The sequence below is a fragment of the Camelus dromedarius genome, chromosome 3 (genome assembly GCF_036321535.1).
Source record: "Camelus dromedarius isolate mCamDro1 chromosome 3, mCamDro1.pat, whole genome shotgun sequence".
Taxonomy (NCBI): domain Eukaryota; kingdom Metazoa; phylum Chordata; class Mammalia; order Artiodactyla; family Camelidae; genus Camelus; species Camelus dromedarius.
Window position 1 is genome coordinate 64,233,982 of NC_087438.1, and position 16,616 is coordinate 64,250,597.

General features: G+C 34.1%; 1 protein-coding gene across 15 annotated transcripts in view; it reads right to left on the reverse strand.

Annotated features, from left to right (window-relative positions):
• Positions 1-16,616, reverse strand: part of MCTP1 (multiple C2 and transmembrane domain containing 1) — a 481,548-nt gene that overhangs the window by 213,340 nt on the left and 251,592 nt on the right. For 6 of the 15 annotated variants that reach the window (XM_031448420.2, XM_031448442.2, XM_031448463.2 and 3 more), the window contains exons 5-7: positions 13,078-13,189; positions 7,741-7,788; positions 4,664-4,702 (exon numbers count right to left, since the gene is read on the reverse strand). In XM_031448420.2, the coding sequence (XP_031304280.1) occupies positions 4,664-4,702; positions 7,741-7,788; positions 13,078-13,189 (199 nt within the window). The remainder of the gene's footprint in view (positions 1-4,663; positions 4,703-7,740; positions 7,789-13,077; positions 13,190-16,616) is intronic. The other 9 variants (XM_064482488.1, XM_031448478.2, XM_031448453.2 and 6 more) reach the window with 3 other exon arrangements.

Sequence of the window (16,616 nt, forward strand, 5' to 3'; positions counted from 1 at the left end):
AAACCATCCTCTGCTGACATTACACTTTGTCCTTCCACTTTGTGCTAACTCATTCAAGTTCACTCCTCAAAAGACACACATTTAAGAAATTCAACAAGAGCAATCAAATAAATGTAATGCCATTGGTTATAGCAAATCCCTGTAGTTATGAATTACAATACATAAAAATGTATGACATTTTATACCTATGGGAAAACATGAAAAGAGCAAGAAAAAAATCATCTCCATATGAAATTTAATTATGGCTCCATGTATTTTGAGGGGATAATCAAATGTTTATCAGCAATCTGATATTTCTATTTTAAATAAATTTACTACAAGTTTTAGGAGTGTAGTTAATCGAGGTAAAAATGCAGTCCCTTATAATAGAAACACGCTATTTGCCCTTTGTTTATTGCTACATTGTGGAATCTTAGAAGTCTGAATTATGAGGTTGACTTCACAGCATTTCCAAATAACACAGATTTGGGAGTATAAGTAGTAGCATAGTAGGGATTTTTAAAAGAATTTTATATTTCCTTCAAAAATATGTAAGCACCTAGTTTTTTCAAAGACACCTGCATAACCATTTGAAATGGGACACCAAAGAAAAGCCATTTTGGACACTCACAGTTCAGAAAGTCAATGACCAATAACGTTTTCACTTTTTGCAATTTTTTTTTTCAGGATCATCTATTTATTATCAGGATAGGAGGTCTTTGTAGAAAGGACATGTTAATAGTGAAATAATGCCTTTTTTTCCACTATGTCTGACTGACTGTGTGAGATACTTAAAAATGTGTTAATCTGTTTCTCTACCATTTCTTAAATTAAAGCACTTAGAGGTTTTCACTGATGCATTTTTAATGTGTCATCCAAGGTGTCAGGTTTAACTACGCCCTGCAGACTTACAGGGTTGAGAATGTTCTCTAGTTTAAATTAACAATATACTTGCCAAAAGTCTTATTAAAAATTGCCTCATTCACCCAGTGGATAAAGTGTTTTATAGTTCATTAAAATTATGCTAAGTGATTAAAATAAAATCTTTATAAAAAAGGTATGTTACTAAAAAAAAAAAAGCCATCAAGTAACAGAAGATATGCTAATGGGACGTCACCCCATAGTCTGTTATATTACTCAAAGGATGAGCTCTTCTTAAAACAATTTTTAATTGTTATTGTTGAAAATAGGAACTGCGACATGTGTATTTTTATATTATCACAACAGTTATTTCTCATAGAATTAAAGTGATTTACTGAAAGCACGTAAGTTTATTATTACATCCACTGTTAAACTCATTCTTCTACATTAAAACACACACACACAATGTAGTAAAAAATCATTTCTGCTTGCCATCTATAGAGGCAATTATTTCATTTTTGATTTTCCATTTTTTGTTTGACCCCAGAAAATGTATTCACAAAATTCATATATACCTTCTCTTCTAAGCTCATGAAACTTTCTTGTTAAATAATTTAGCCTTAGAATAAATTATCAATCATAAGCTTCTTCTAAAGAATAAAAGATTGCAATAACTCAAAACATCACCATTTCTCTGCCAAAATGCATTTTGTCACCTAAGTATAATACTTTGACCAGGATAATTATCCAGTTGCCCAAGTTTAAGGAGACATGGATCCCTTTCTTCTTAAAATAATATTTTTCTATATGAGCTGAGTGTGGGCAGAATTAGAAATGTGCACAGTGGAAGGTGTACAGAATGAATGTTTTAAAGGATGCTACTATCCCCAGAAGAGGAAATATTATGGAATTCATAATTATTTACTGGTTAACGTACCATTCAAATATAGCACGTATTTTATACATTCTTCCTTTTCAGATGTAAGGTTAGGTGTATTTTTTTTCTTACTCATTTTTAGGTGGTAACACATTTACTCCAAATAATAGCGAAGTCTGTCCTGAACAGCAATCACAATTTCTCTGCCCTCAAGTTGGCTATTCACTTCTCTTGTTTTCATTAGTAAAATGAAGTACAACACCACATTATGTGAGCCACAAATAAGGTTTCCACTGAAAGAATCTGCTATTGGCAAGACAACGAAAATGATGAACAGATATTTAAGTAAGAGGAAATTCCATGAGCTGATGCCCTTGTATACAGGGGAGAGGTACACATTAAAAAAAATAACAATGTCAGTTTAGCTTTTCCCCCTCCATGATGATGTCACTTCTGAAAAAGACCTAGGAAACGAAGAAAAACTCCACACTGAAGAGAATATCTAACAACACTCTCTGACTATATTTAAGTCTTTTGCCACAAAGTTTTTAAATTTCAGATTTTTGAGCATCAGTAGTGCTCAAAGACAGGCTGCATACCAAAGCCCTGTTACAAAAAGCAGACCTCATTCCCGTAAACCAAGATTCCAAAGAAGAAAATGACCTGTTTATATGAAAAATTTACCTTTGACTTTGAGTGTATTTATATCAAATGTAAAATGCCTCTATGTAAATGTCATGTAAATAAATAATATCCTCTTTCCCAAAGCAAGAGGAAAAATCTTGACCCACACAAGAAACTTCAAGAAGATTGAAATCATTAGAAAAATGATGCATTTCTACAACACAGTAACAGCGATACACAAAACTACATAGTATGGTCATTTATCCCTTAGTTTCCCAAGAAGCACAATTGACTTGAACACCATCCTTTCTCCTTCAATCCTAGGAGGAAAGAACTGGGGGAGGAGTCTCATTGTGTGTGAAGGATGGCAGACTAGGTGGTAACTGAAATTTCAAACCTTGCCTGGATTTTGAATTTAACACTCTGCTCTTGTAACACTAATCTGGTTGAACATGACACGTTTTAGGGGACAGTGACAATCTGAATGAATTATCAGGTATTCAGTATGTTCTCATAGGAAAAAATTCAAATGATTTTCTCCTACTCAGTATTCAATATCTACATTAAATTTTATAAAATTGAAAGTCCCTTAGGCTAAAACCCCAAAAGCCATATTATCATACACACTAAAAATAATTTGCCAGGTACTCCAGTAAGCGTAGAGTTAGACACAGGGAATTCTGTATCTTCAATGGAAAGCTAGAAAATGTACCAGTTTGGATGTACAATTGGATTATTAATAATAAATTAAAAACTCCAAGATGTACAAATAGTGAAGAAAAGATGTTTATTATTTATTTTTAATTTCTCTGCAGATCAAAAGAAAAGGTATGGATTTATGTTGACTTAATTTATACTTAAATTTAAAGATAAATTAAATGAACTATTTAAAGAATCTTTATATTTGTTCTTTTATATTACAATAAAATGGATCATTTCCACCAATTAATACTAAAAACTATATATCTTGCTCTAGCATTTTATATTAAGTACATCTAGAAGAGAGATATTGCTACATATTAATGGACTGCAGTGTTTTTACACAGATATTGGATAATATAGACACAGAATGAAGAAAGCCAAATTATATGAATTTTTAAAGATATATGAGAATATATACTTTTAATGTAACACTAATTTTGAAGAACAAAAAAAAGTGTAATACAAATATGAACGTGCAAACATTTCTTTAAGATTTTTGAAACTTTGTTTTGGTCAGTAAAAAACATAACGAATGCTAAGTCAGAAATATTCACCAACTTTCCTTAATAAATGTTTTTCATTTTACTAAAATGATAAAAGTTATTTTTAATGTGGACCTGACCTTTTTATCATCCAAATTATCTTTTGGTCATTAATTCTATAATAACTGGGAAGAAAATTTTTACAGTAAGAAATACTTGTTAAAGCAACTTACGACATCACCATAAATTAAAAAACTTTTGATAAAAGCATTTTCTTAACTCACAATAAGAAAAGTGACAAAATTAAAGAAAAATTTCAGTAATAGCATGATTCAATCAGAATGGAAAATAAGATTGTCATGTTTCAGGGTCTAAAAAAATTAGTCACTATTCAAAAGGAGTACTGACTTTTTAAAATAGGAATTTGAGCAAAAAATATTTTTATAAATAAAGTCTCTGATATTTTCCAAGAAGTATTCATATAAAAGTCAGTTTTATCTTGATATTTATTTGTGTCTAAGAGTGGTACCACCACTGAATAATTTAAAAGCTTAGTTTATATCCTTTTTTTTTCTTTTTTACGTTATAAGAATAGCCAGGGCTTAGTAAGTTACAGGAACCATACATAAACTCCTCTCGCTCCCAAGAGCCATTTATTTCTTGAAGTGAGAAGAGGCAACGATGGAAAATTGTTGCATTATACACGCCAAAGATAAAGCAAGAAAGAGATTTTTGAGTTAGAAAATCTGAGACCTAGTTTCCAGTGAATAAAAACAGAAAGTTACATGGATCTTGCTTCTCTCTGGAGTTGTCCCTACCCTGGCATCATTACTTTATTCCTGATCTGAAGCAAAGGCATTTTCTAGACCCTGTGATACACAGAACAGAAACCAGACGCTGAGAATGATGCTGAGAAGTGACCAGAGATTAGCAAGAGAATGATTTGGATGTGATTTATCAGGGTGATTTCTACTTACTTTAAAAGCATTACATGGTTTGCTTAAAGTTTATGAGAGAAAAAAAAATTGAAGAGTGATGAAATCCTGTGGAATAGTTCAAACAGGATGAGAGAGACTGGGAAAGCAGCTGATAGTTCTTCTCAACAAGAAAAGCTGAAAGATCACATGCTAAGCATTACCTTACTTGATCTTTTCCAACTCTTCCTCATTAGCATTGTCTGTAAATGAAATAAAGTATTTTCATTATCTTATCACTCAAGTGCAAGGTAGGGCAGCCAATTGCTTTTTGGAGGAAGCTTAACATCTAGACAGCAAACAGTTTTCAGCAACAACTATACAAGACAAAAATTGTTTTTCATGTACACGCAGCTAGAAGAAGCACCTTTAACATTCAAACAGTCTTTCTGGTGAGAGTTCGTTTGCTTTATTCTTTGGTACAAAGAAATGGGACAGTATATTTTAAATAGAATGGAAAATCTGTAATATCTTATTGGCTGGAAAAAGCCCATTGAGTCTCAGGATTGGCAGTTATGCCTTTTGGTGGTGGAGGCTGAGGAGGCACCATGGCTTTACCAGGTAGTTAATAATTTTTCTCTTCAAATACATTCAAAGTCTGCTGCTTTGGCAGCATCTTAAAATTATCTGCTTCCAGGTAATCTTTAGTTGTATTATGGCTTACAAACGCTTTCAATTGAGAAAAAGCACTCCATATTGTGATGACTATTAGTAGACCTTTCTGCTAAATGTCTAGCCGTAACATATCCTTTAAATTAGCTTTTTCGTGTCATAATAAGAGGCATTTATGACTACAAGTTTTGATTAAGGGTGATGGAGATTTGTGATGAGTGCCCAAGATCAATGGTCTCTTGCATGAAGTGAGTCATAAAAATTCAACGACTTTTAATTTCCTCCCCAGTTTAAAAAATTTCTCAATGAACATTGAGTTATTAACTTCCTGATGACCTCTTTACCCTCTCTTAGCTTTATCATTACCTTTAAGGAAGATGAAGTAGAGTCTAGGGAATATTTGTAGCAAAGACTATAGCTTATGGAAATGCTTGCCATATTTGTATATCAAGGAAGTGCACTGGTGCTTTCGAGAGCTCCATCTCCTTCAGCAGAATTCACTATAAAGCTGAATCGTTTCAGAAGCTGCTCATAAATTACAAAAATACAAAAGAGGAAAGATTTTAATATAAGACTAAGTCATTTAGAAAGCAACCTTTGGCCTAAATCAAGACAAAGAAACTATATAGAAGTTCTAGGATAGGAAATGAGAAAATAATAAAATTGTCAAAGATAAGAATATGTTCCTCTTTTCTATAGATAGTGGTTTGATAGATTATATTTTCTCTATATATACTCTGTGTTAAATATTGATCAAAATATGAGTAATAGATTTCCTAAGGTTACAATAATTCCGTATTTTTTCATTTTTATTTATTTCGTTTATTTGGGGGGGCGTGGCAATTAGGTTTATTTATTTATTTTTTAATGGAGGTACTGGGGATTGAACCCAGGACCTCATGCATGGCACGCGCTCTACCACTGAGCTAGAACCCTCCCCTGATAATTCTCTATTTTTTTTTTCTACTGGAGCCAGGTATTGTTTTATATTTTTTCTCAGTACCGATGTCCAATTCTGAAGCAACAAAACCCACCACTGGGTTGTGGAGATGGATTTGTAATAAATGTTTGTTGTTGATGTTCAGTGAGTTCTTGTCACTATCATCATTATCATTGTCATCACCACCACCACCACCTTCTCATCACCACTAAAAGGCAACTGGAAATGACATACTTTTGTGGTATGCCATGTCCATGAGAACTGCCCCATTAGGAGTCAGACAATAAATGTTCAGCCTTCTCAGAAAGCAAAGGTTCGATGAACAAAAAATAGTTATAACTAGGGACAATGTTTTGAGTCAAATTAAGTGAGAACAATTAACATAAATAAACCAAAAAGTAAAATCTCTTAACTCACGGCCATTTATCACCATCCTGTAGTATCTAAGAATCTTATAAAGTTCCATTTTTGTAAGAAATGCTATCCTATGAAAAGGGGCTAAGAACACAAGGAGAATTTGAATCGCAGGGCAACACGACTCAGTATTACACAGATTCACAGTTGCTGGTCAGAGTCACATTCCCTGACTAGAGTCACTGCATGCAATTAACCTGCTGTGTGTGAAGCAAACTATAGGGTTGGTATTTTTCCTGTCTCTCAAAATCAATTATATAAACAGGCTGCATGGTATTATTTTTCAGATTGGGACACTGATACAAACACGAAGTCAGTAATTTCCCTAAGTAAAAGTATGAAAGATCTGGCAGTTATGAGGACCAACTCATTATTTTCCTGAATCAGTCTCTAGAGTTCAATTATCAGATCCAATGGTTCTCAAAATGGCCCTGGATTTTACAACAACATTTCTGCTTCTTGAGCCAAACCAACTAGCTAAACAATGGGTTTAAGTATCCCCTGCTCAAGTCTCCTTTTCTTTTTAGATGGTTGGGTTCAGGTAGATTCAGTGAAACTGAAAACAGTAGAAAAGCAGGGGAAAAAAAAAAAAGGGAATTTAACAGACATACTATCAAGCCTGTTACCTTTGCTAACTGTGAGACAGGTTAGAGGAGAAAGATTGGGGAATGTTAAAGATAGGAGATGAAGCAAATTATAGAAAAATAAGATTTATTTTGTGCTCTTTGATCTTAACTTCAGCTGAGAAACATATGAATTTGTTTTGAAAAGTGTCCTCATTTCATACTATCATACAACTCAAATTCTTTATTAGCAGTTCAACTTTCTTTGAAGCCCAATAAAAGCGGAATAAGTAGCATAAAAAATATGCCTGTGGTAGAACAGCAGCACTGATTACGTTTTTAAAAGACTCTACCGTCTCAATCCATTTTTTGCTTTTATCTTTTATTGCAGTGATTTTTTTAGGCAATTACATGGCTACTATAGATATAAAAAAAATCACAGAATGGCTAGATATTATAGCACAGGCACATTAGAAAACATATATATTAAACTTTTATAGAAGAATATTTTTTCAATGTTAGCTATGGAATAATTCAGAAAATTTTCAAAAATCAACCAGTAGGAAAAATACATATTTTTTAATTCACTAAAGATCAACTATGGTTAATTCATATGTTTCTTAAATTTTTTTTTTTTTTTTTTTTTTAGCTTTAGCCAAGCAATTTGTAGGTCTAGGTTATCTAAGAGAGTGTGTCACACAACTTAACTCACTTTTATTTCACAAATTCTCCAATGAAGAAAGCTGTGGATTGAACTCTGCTAGAAAAAGAGCCAGAAAGAACTCAAACACACTATCAGACCAAAGTACCATATACAGGACACACATATACATACTACACACTTTTGCAGGTCCAAAAACAGGACATGCATTTAAAACAGAAATGGCAGTTGTATCATGCAAGTTATCAGCATGCCTACCCTCACCACCCCACTAAGAAGATTTTGGTTTCTGGTACATACAATGTTGAAAATTAAAAAAAAAAATACACACACACACACACATACATGTATAGATACACAACTGTTCACATCTGGATTTTTTTTAAAGACCCAAACATGAACTCAATGGAGAAAATTTTAATACAAGCAACTATGAAATACTTTTGCTATTACTCACATTTACTGTTTAATTAGCTGTAGTGAGACACTGCACGTTTGAGAGGCCTTAGTAGATAAAGTAGGCTGATAGTGTTTTCGACTCACTATTCAGTTTTACTGAGTTCTAGAACTAGCAATCCACACAAAGAAAAATCATCCCAAACACATGATTCATGGAACATACTGTCAGTATGAACAGTGTACTAAAAACTCCCAAGATAACTGATTTAAAACACTTTGTAATTCCAATTACTCATTTCTTCCTACTTTTGATAGCCTTTCTTAAGACTGATGTTCGATTTCCTACTTGATGGTTAGAATTTATTTGCCAATGACTCTTGAAACTCCTATCATTCATTCTCCATTTTAACATATTTTACCAAAGGTTTATAAACGGAGGCATAAGAATAAACATGCAGTTTTTTAACTAAAGTCGTAAGTCTCAAGAACTTAGATTCTATTTCTGAGCTAATAATCAGAGAACAGAATTCATAATTTTGCTCTGTGAAGGTCAATGAAAAATCATCCTCTGTTTCTTTCCTATACAGCATTCTGAATATTAAATGGCATTGTGAAGCATTTAGTAACTGATTTCTGGTTGGATGCATCTTGAGTTTGCATTTCTCTCAATAAGTTTTGGTCTTCGGCAATTTGTGAAAGTTCAACATGTCATTTTTCACTGCAGGAATGTGTTATATGTTTCAGGCATATAAAACTTTAATTTGAAGATACACTGGATAACTGACTGCTTTTAACCAAAACACTTCAAATGTATTCCAGAGAAATATATTTAGCTAATATTAGACATGTTACAAAATGAAGAAAATACATCACTATGTGCTTCTAATTCATTATCATCATTAGAAATCTTGAGAAGAGCAATATAGATTGATTTTAATCACATTGTCATTAATACAATAATTTTAAGAGTTCAAAAGGAAAATTAAATGATTACTTCCCATATCGTTTGTGACAACCTCAGGGACTTGAATACTGAAGTAAGGAAAAAAAAACTTAAGATACCTTTTCCTTAACCTTTGAAGCATCCCTTCCAATCCTTATAGAGATTCATCTACAACCCATCAAATAACCACTAGGTATAAAATCTGGACTAGGTTTTGAGAGGAGTCATTTTAAGAGAGGTAATCAGAAGCAATAATTTTTATATATATATTAATTATTATTATTATTATTTTTTTTTTACCAGGAGTGACAGGGTATAGGATGGAGGTGAGATAAGGCACAGTATAGGTATATTTTATGTGGGACAAATTCACTGAAGAAAGCTTGGACTTGAGAGGTGAGCTATGTAGGATTCTGTATGGCTGGGACAGAGGTTACAAGAGAGGGAATATGTGTTACTGGTTGGAGAGCCTTAGTGTCCTTCATTGGGAGTTTCCATTTAATTAGAGAAATAACCACAGGTCACTGAACATAGAAGGAGAAGAAAGGGCTAATTATAGAACTTGGCACAATGTTTATAGATGATTGATAAAAATTTTTAATAGATGCCTACAAATGGTTCTTATTCAGAGTTTCGAAGTCTCCTAACTAGTGCTGCTTACCAACTTTAGAGATCGTCATAAAATAGCTACAGAACTGTTATACAGACCAAAATAACCAAGGGAAAAAAAGCAAATTTATGTGTCTTTGTTAGAAATTTTCATCATGTAAAAGCATATGCTTAGAAACCCCAATTCAAATCTAGGAATCAGACTAGCCAGGATACTGGGGATCCCAAAAGAATTTCCTGTATGGGCCTTTTCAGCCTCCTCCCCTCTCCCTGACCTAGCTCACTTCTCAACATTACCAACCCTGTGCTCCCAGCTACTGATCACATCCACGAGGAGGAGCCAATACAGCCACACTGGTCACCCTTCTCTCTGCTTCTCAGGTGTGGCTGAGGCCAAGAGGGCTGACCAGCCAGAGGCTGGCTCTGGTACAGGCTGCAACCCTGTGCCTTTTCTGAGGCAGCAGGCTCTGATAAGCCACCTGCTTCACTGGTGAACCAGAGAGAAGCCAGGTGAGAGTCAACTGAGTATAGGAAGGAAGGAAACACTGTTTTTCAGCTGCTGCAGCAGAATAAATCCAATGGTATTTAAGACTGTGCAGGGGGAGGCATGAATAACGCAGTGAATAAAAAATACTTGGCAGTAAAAGATTTCTTCCAAAAAGTTGAGGTGGCCAAAGAGATCTGAATCAAGAAAATGGCATGAAGATTTCAGGAAGAATTCTTTGTGTTAAGGGTGAATGTGACTGGAAAGATACAATAAGGAGAAAGGGAAAGGAAGAAAAGATTACTAATACCAGATTTTTGATGTGTAACTGTTTCATGTAACCTGCTTTCCTTCCTATTCGTGTTTGATAAATCACTAATATTCAGCAACCAGGCACTGTAATATTTTAAAATACTTTTTAATTTTTATTTTTTAATATTTTCCTAATTAGAAAGACATTGTGCCTAAATAAGTTTGAGCAGCAATGGAGATGGAAGGATTTCTGCAAGAATTGTTGAAGAAAAATTAATGTTGGGGACCACTTTGCCTGTGCTGACATGTATTTCTGTGCAATTTATAACAACTCAGCAGCTTCATCATTGCATCTCTTGATACAAACTTGATCCCTCAGAACTTCAGTCTCATGGAAGAGTATTTAATAAATATTCATTTAACGTAAATATAATCTCCATTATCAAATCACCCAATAACTAAAATAGCTGTCATCTCATTTGGACCCCCAGTAATATTGCCAGTTTGGATGACTTGGGGACACATAAAACCTCAGGCACTGGGGTATTTTCATTTATGAAGTGTTGCCCTTCATTAAAATAATAAAGAATAACCAAAACAAAAATATTCTATCACTAAATTTTGTTGATTTTTACCTCCTATAGATAAACTTATTCACTTCTCTCCATCTCACCTGACAATTCTAATCCAAGTCTCCATCATCTTCCAACAGGATTTTTAAAATAGCTTCCTAATTAGTTTTCAAGCATCCATTCTAATGCTTTCATCTGTTTTCTACAATGCATCTACACAGCTGTCTTTAAAAGATGAATATAATTATGCCACTTCCTATTTACAAATTTTTCAGTCGCTCCCCATTGCTCTTTGGGGAAAGACCACAAACTTTAACATGGCCAACAGTCCCTATGCACTCTGGGCATCTCCTTTCCACTGCTATCCTGCACCAGGATTTCCCACACTCTGTGTGCTTTCACCTTCTCTTAAGCTCCGATATTTTGTCAATTCTTGGAGTGCAGCCTGGTTTCTGTAGCCACAGGTCCTTTGCATGTGCTATTTCCTCTGCCTGAAATACTTTCTCTCTTCCTGTTCTCTTTATTAACTCCTATTCACACTTCAGACCTCATCTCCCATTTGACTTCCTTAAAGAATAACTGTTCCCATAACTAGAACAAATTTGCCTGTATTTGCTGTACAGCATATGTACCTCTTTTTCATGGCACTTAAAACAGTTGCCATTTTACATTTCCTTCAGCGATTATTTGGTTTCCAAGTTCTCCACTGGATAGCAGTTCTATTGTATCCCAAGGGTCTAGCACAGGACCTGGCTTATAGGAGGTTCTTGGTGAATACCAGGATTGTTTGAATAAAGCAATAAATGAACATTTATAATTTATTCCTGTATATGGATTAGCTAGCTAGGCTATACTCCTTGGCATGTACTGGGTGAAATAATGTATTCTGAATTGATGACTCTAAAATGATGGGCTTTTATTTCTGTTCTCTGTGAAAAAATTTCCTCCCCTACTCTTCCATCCGCACACTTGGGCCTATACACACACACACATCTTCTTTCACTGTGCTAAGTTCTCACCGTAGGTATTATTTGACAGTACTTGGAAAAGAAAATTTTCTTTCTTGCTAAATGAAGTATAGATACGTTAATCATAAGTAGCAAATATCATATATGAATATGTGTGCTATTTAATTTTTTAAAAGCTTAGAGAAAAAACACTTTGAAAAGGGTGAATTTTTCAGTGAGTTTAAAACACTTCCAAATGTGAAGCTGGAATTCACTACTTTTATCTACAACCTAGGGAAAAATGCCAATAATACCTTTCCAACACAAAACCTATACCATCTTGAATCATGCATTATTTTAAGATAGCAATACACACACTGTTGAAATAGAGTATTTAAATGTGCCTAAAAAACTATGTCTACTCCTAAAATGTGCTGCAATCAGAACTAGTGAGAGTAGCTCCCATTATATGAAAGTACACTGAGTCTAATAAATAATCTGGTAAATTGTGGCAGAATGTACACTGGCAGGCATATCGATGCAGATTAAACCTGATGTTTTTTAATGTCACTTCAACAGAGCTGGAGTAAGTGACTCCTCTGTATTCCTTGTCAGTTTCTCACAGCAGCATGATGTACAAGGAAGTACAGACAGCCAGGGCTGGAAAAAGGGGAACACTAATGAGGAAGCCCATCCAGAAGATGAAAAGTACTCACTTATCATTTATCAGACAAATAGCAGAAAGCAGAAACTCTATTATAATTTCTACTTATTTCCTTTGTCATGGTACATCTGATAATACAATCAAAATAGTAGGGTCTGGATACCTCAGTGTGGAATTTCCAATATTCAATTCACTAATAAATGTAATCCCTGAATAAATACTACCATTTGCTACAATATAACATGTCTGAAATTGGAAAATAAAATTATGACAAAAGATGCACATGTGTCCCTTATTTACAACAAGCGGCTGTGATATGGAGAATAGAATAGGAAATGTGAATGCAAAAGATGCAGTTCACCTGGACTAGCGATACCAAGGATACTCACAGAAACAAGGAACAGGTCAGATTTTCTTATGCTGCTTCTCTTTAATATTACCTCTGGGTTCAAAGAAGGTTCAGGACATTCAAACAAGTGAGAGCAAGAAAGCTACTACTAGGCTGTGGGGGAACTTACCACATCCCTGTGTTCTCCTTCTTTAGGTGTAAGGACAACTGAGAGCAAAATGATTCCAAGGTCATGGTCAGGATAATGGGGATCTTTCAGTGTTAAGGTCACATCTGTGGGCCTATGATATAAAATATTAAGATTTTGAGCATGAAGGAAATCATCAACAAAACAAAAGGCAACCTACTGATGAGAAAACAGAGTTGGAAATGATACATCTAATAAGGGTTTACTATCCATAATATATAAAGAACTCAGGAGCTCAATATCAAAAACAAGCAATTTGATTTAAAAATTAGCAGAGGACCTGAGCAGACATTTTTCTAAAGAAGCCAGGCAAATGGCCAACAGACACATAAAAAGATGCTCAAAATCACTATCAAGGAAATGCAAATCAAAACTACAATGAGGTATCCACCTCACACCTGTCAAAATGGTGATTATCAAAAAAGCAACAAATAAGTGTTGCTGAGGTTATGGATAAAAGGAACCCTTGTATACTGTTAGTGGGAATTTAAATTGGTGCAGCCACTACAGAAAAAGGTACGGAGTTTCCTCAAAAAATTAAAGATAGAATTACCATGTGATACAGGAATTCTACTCCTGGGTATCTATCCAAAGAAAATGAAAACACTAATTGGAAGAGATACATGCACCCCTATGTTCACTGCAGCATTATTTACAATAGCCAAGATATGGAAGGAAACAAACTGTCCATTGATAGATGAATGGATAAAGAAGACGTGGGCTACATATACAAAGGAATATGAGCCATAAAAAAGAATGAAATCTTGCCATTTGCAACAATATGGATGGACCTGGAGAGTATTATGCTCAGTGAAATAAATTTGACAAAAAAAATACCATATGATTTCACTTATATGTGGCATCTAAAAAACAGAACAAATGAACAAACAAAGCAAAAACAGACGCATAGATGCAGGGAACAACCTATTTGTTGCCAGAATGGAGGGCTGTGGGGGATGGACTAAGTAGATAAAGGGGATTAAGAGGTACAAAATTCCAGTCATAAAACAAATACATGGGGATTTAATATACAGCATAGACAATATAGTCAACAATGTTGTAATAACTTGTTATGGTGACAGATGGCTACTAGACTTATTGAAATCATTTTGTAATGTATATAAATGTTGAACCACAATATTGTATACCTGAAACCAATACTGTTTGTCAATTATGCTTCATAAATAAATAAATAAACAAATATATAAAAATAAAAATATTTTGGACAGTCATTAAGTGAATAAGCCAAAATATATTTTAAGTCAACAATTTATTATTTTTTCAAAGAAAAGTAATTTTATCTTCCTTTACTTTCCAGGTACAATTTTTGTTATTAAAATATGATAAATACATTAAGTTATCCAGTAACTCATGGGCCAGTTGGGTATACTTGGATTCACTACATAAGTTTCAGTCCTTCATGGGGTTCTAGAAAGGCCACGGGGTTGCTGGGAAGGCCAAGAAAGCACAGCAGTACTGAGAAGCCTGCAAGGCCCTTCTCTATGATCTCTCAACACACAGAATGCAATAGCAATTATTTTCTATAAATTTGAGTCCAAGAATTAAATGATGGTCATTTATTGACCACTACCATCTTTTCAGTTCTTTAAAAAATTTTTTTTAAAATCAAGAGTATAATTTAGAGTAAGCAAATGAGAGAAGAGGAAACTCTAAAATACAATTTGCCTGATATACATTATAAACATACTTTAAAAACAATGGATAGTTATTCAAAATAACTTCTAATGTTTAAGATAATGCTTCTATTTTTAGCTATTTAAACCTATGCCTAAATAATTTTTAGAGTCAGAAATGCAAGGAAACCAATACTGAAAAGAAGTGATCAACACTTGGAAGGTTTCAGAATTAGAGGAGTATCTCTGAGAAAGAATTTATGAATTACTCAACATTACCCACAATAACTTCTAGAACATAATGCAAAATATACATTCGATGGACAGTGCATAGGTAATACCTTTTGTCCATACTGAACAAATAGGGGTTCAGGCCCTCCATAAACCTGTGGGACTGTGGAACATTCAGCACCAAACTTGACTCTTGAAATGTTGGCAAATTAAGAATGTTCACTTGCTTGTTCAATCAATTATTCATTTCATTCACAAAAACATGTATTAAATATGTATGAAATGCCACACACTGTACTAGGTTCTGGGTGAAAACCAGTGGTCAGGACCAAAGATAATTGTCTTCATGGAGCTTAACTTTTAGTAAATGATCCTGCTGGATTCTAGTACTGGGGAGAGAAGGGCTCAATGAGGAAAGCTGGTGCTAATAGAAACCTTCAATCCTGTCTGCATTTCAGGATCAAATGGGAAGCTTTAAAAAAGTGCATAATCCTGAACTCTACCCATGATGACTCTGGTTCCGTAGATCAGGGGTGGGGGTCTGGAAATCTATATATTTACAAGGGTCCCCAAATAATTTGGGGAACCACAGGTACTTTTCAATGCTAAGCTTTTACAACACTAGGAAACTTTCACATGATGCTCAATTTACCAATTCAAGGAATGATGTTATAAAAAGTATGAAGAGTTTTTTGATGTTGGGGTTTTAACTGAAACATAAGTAACCTATCAGACTGGTAATGTACATAAGTTATAACAGTTGTGATGCAAATTGCTCCAATATGAATTTGGTTATATAACTAACCATTATGGTTTGATAGGAATAACTTGTTCCTTTTAACAAATGCACATTAGGCACTATAGTTTATATATATTTGTACATATACACATATACATAGGCATATGTATACACACACATATATGTTTATATGGGTTACGATTTGATTTGGTTTGTTTTTCCTGTAGTAATAATTACATATGGAAATTAATAGAAGACTTCATTACATTTTTGTGATTACATGATAAAGATTAAAGAATATTTGCAATTGCTTTATGATGTTTATCTATTATTTTCTTCCCATACCTTAATGCACTATATAGTGGCTTAAGTGTTTATACACATACTCTTATTAGCCATCTGTCTACACCCAGAGACTACTGATTTCTATACAGAGAATGTAATTGCATACACAGACCTGTGATTTTTAAAAGTAGTAATTTGATGTTTATGTAGTTTTGAGGGGAGGGAAGAGTTAGCTAAATATATAAAATAAGTAATGTGGCAAAATAAACACCAAATGCTTGTATATAATTGTTTCATTTTTTTAACCATCTCATGTTTTTTCCATTTAAAGTTATTTTTCACCAATAATCTATCTTTAATATCTCTAATAGAAAAAGAGAAATTGGGACCCTGTGATTCAGGCTAGCAATTTGCATAGCCTCGTGCAGAGCCTGCAGAGAAAATAACTGTGGTCTTCACAGAAGGATGGCAGAGTTGACTCCAGCTGGAGCACAGTTCTCATGACGGACTACACGCAACACTATCCAGGGCTTCCTACAGACAAGGGGGAGGCGGGGAGCCAGCAATCACCCCGAGGTTAGGCTGGTGCTAGACTCTGGGTTGGAATGAAGGACACACAGGAAGTACAGAAA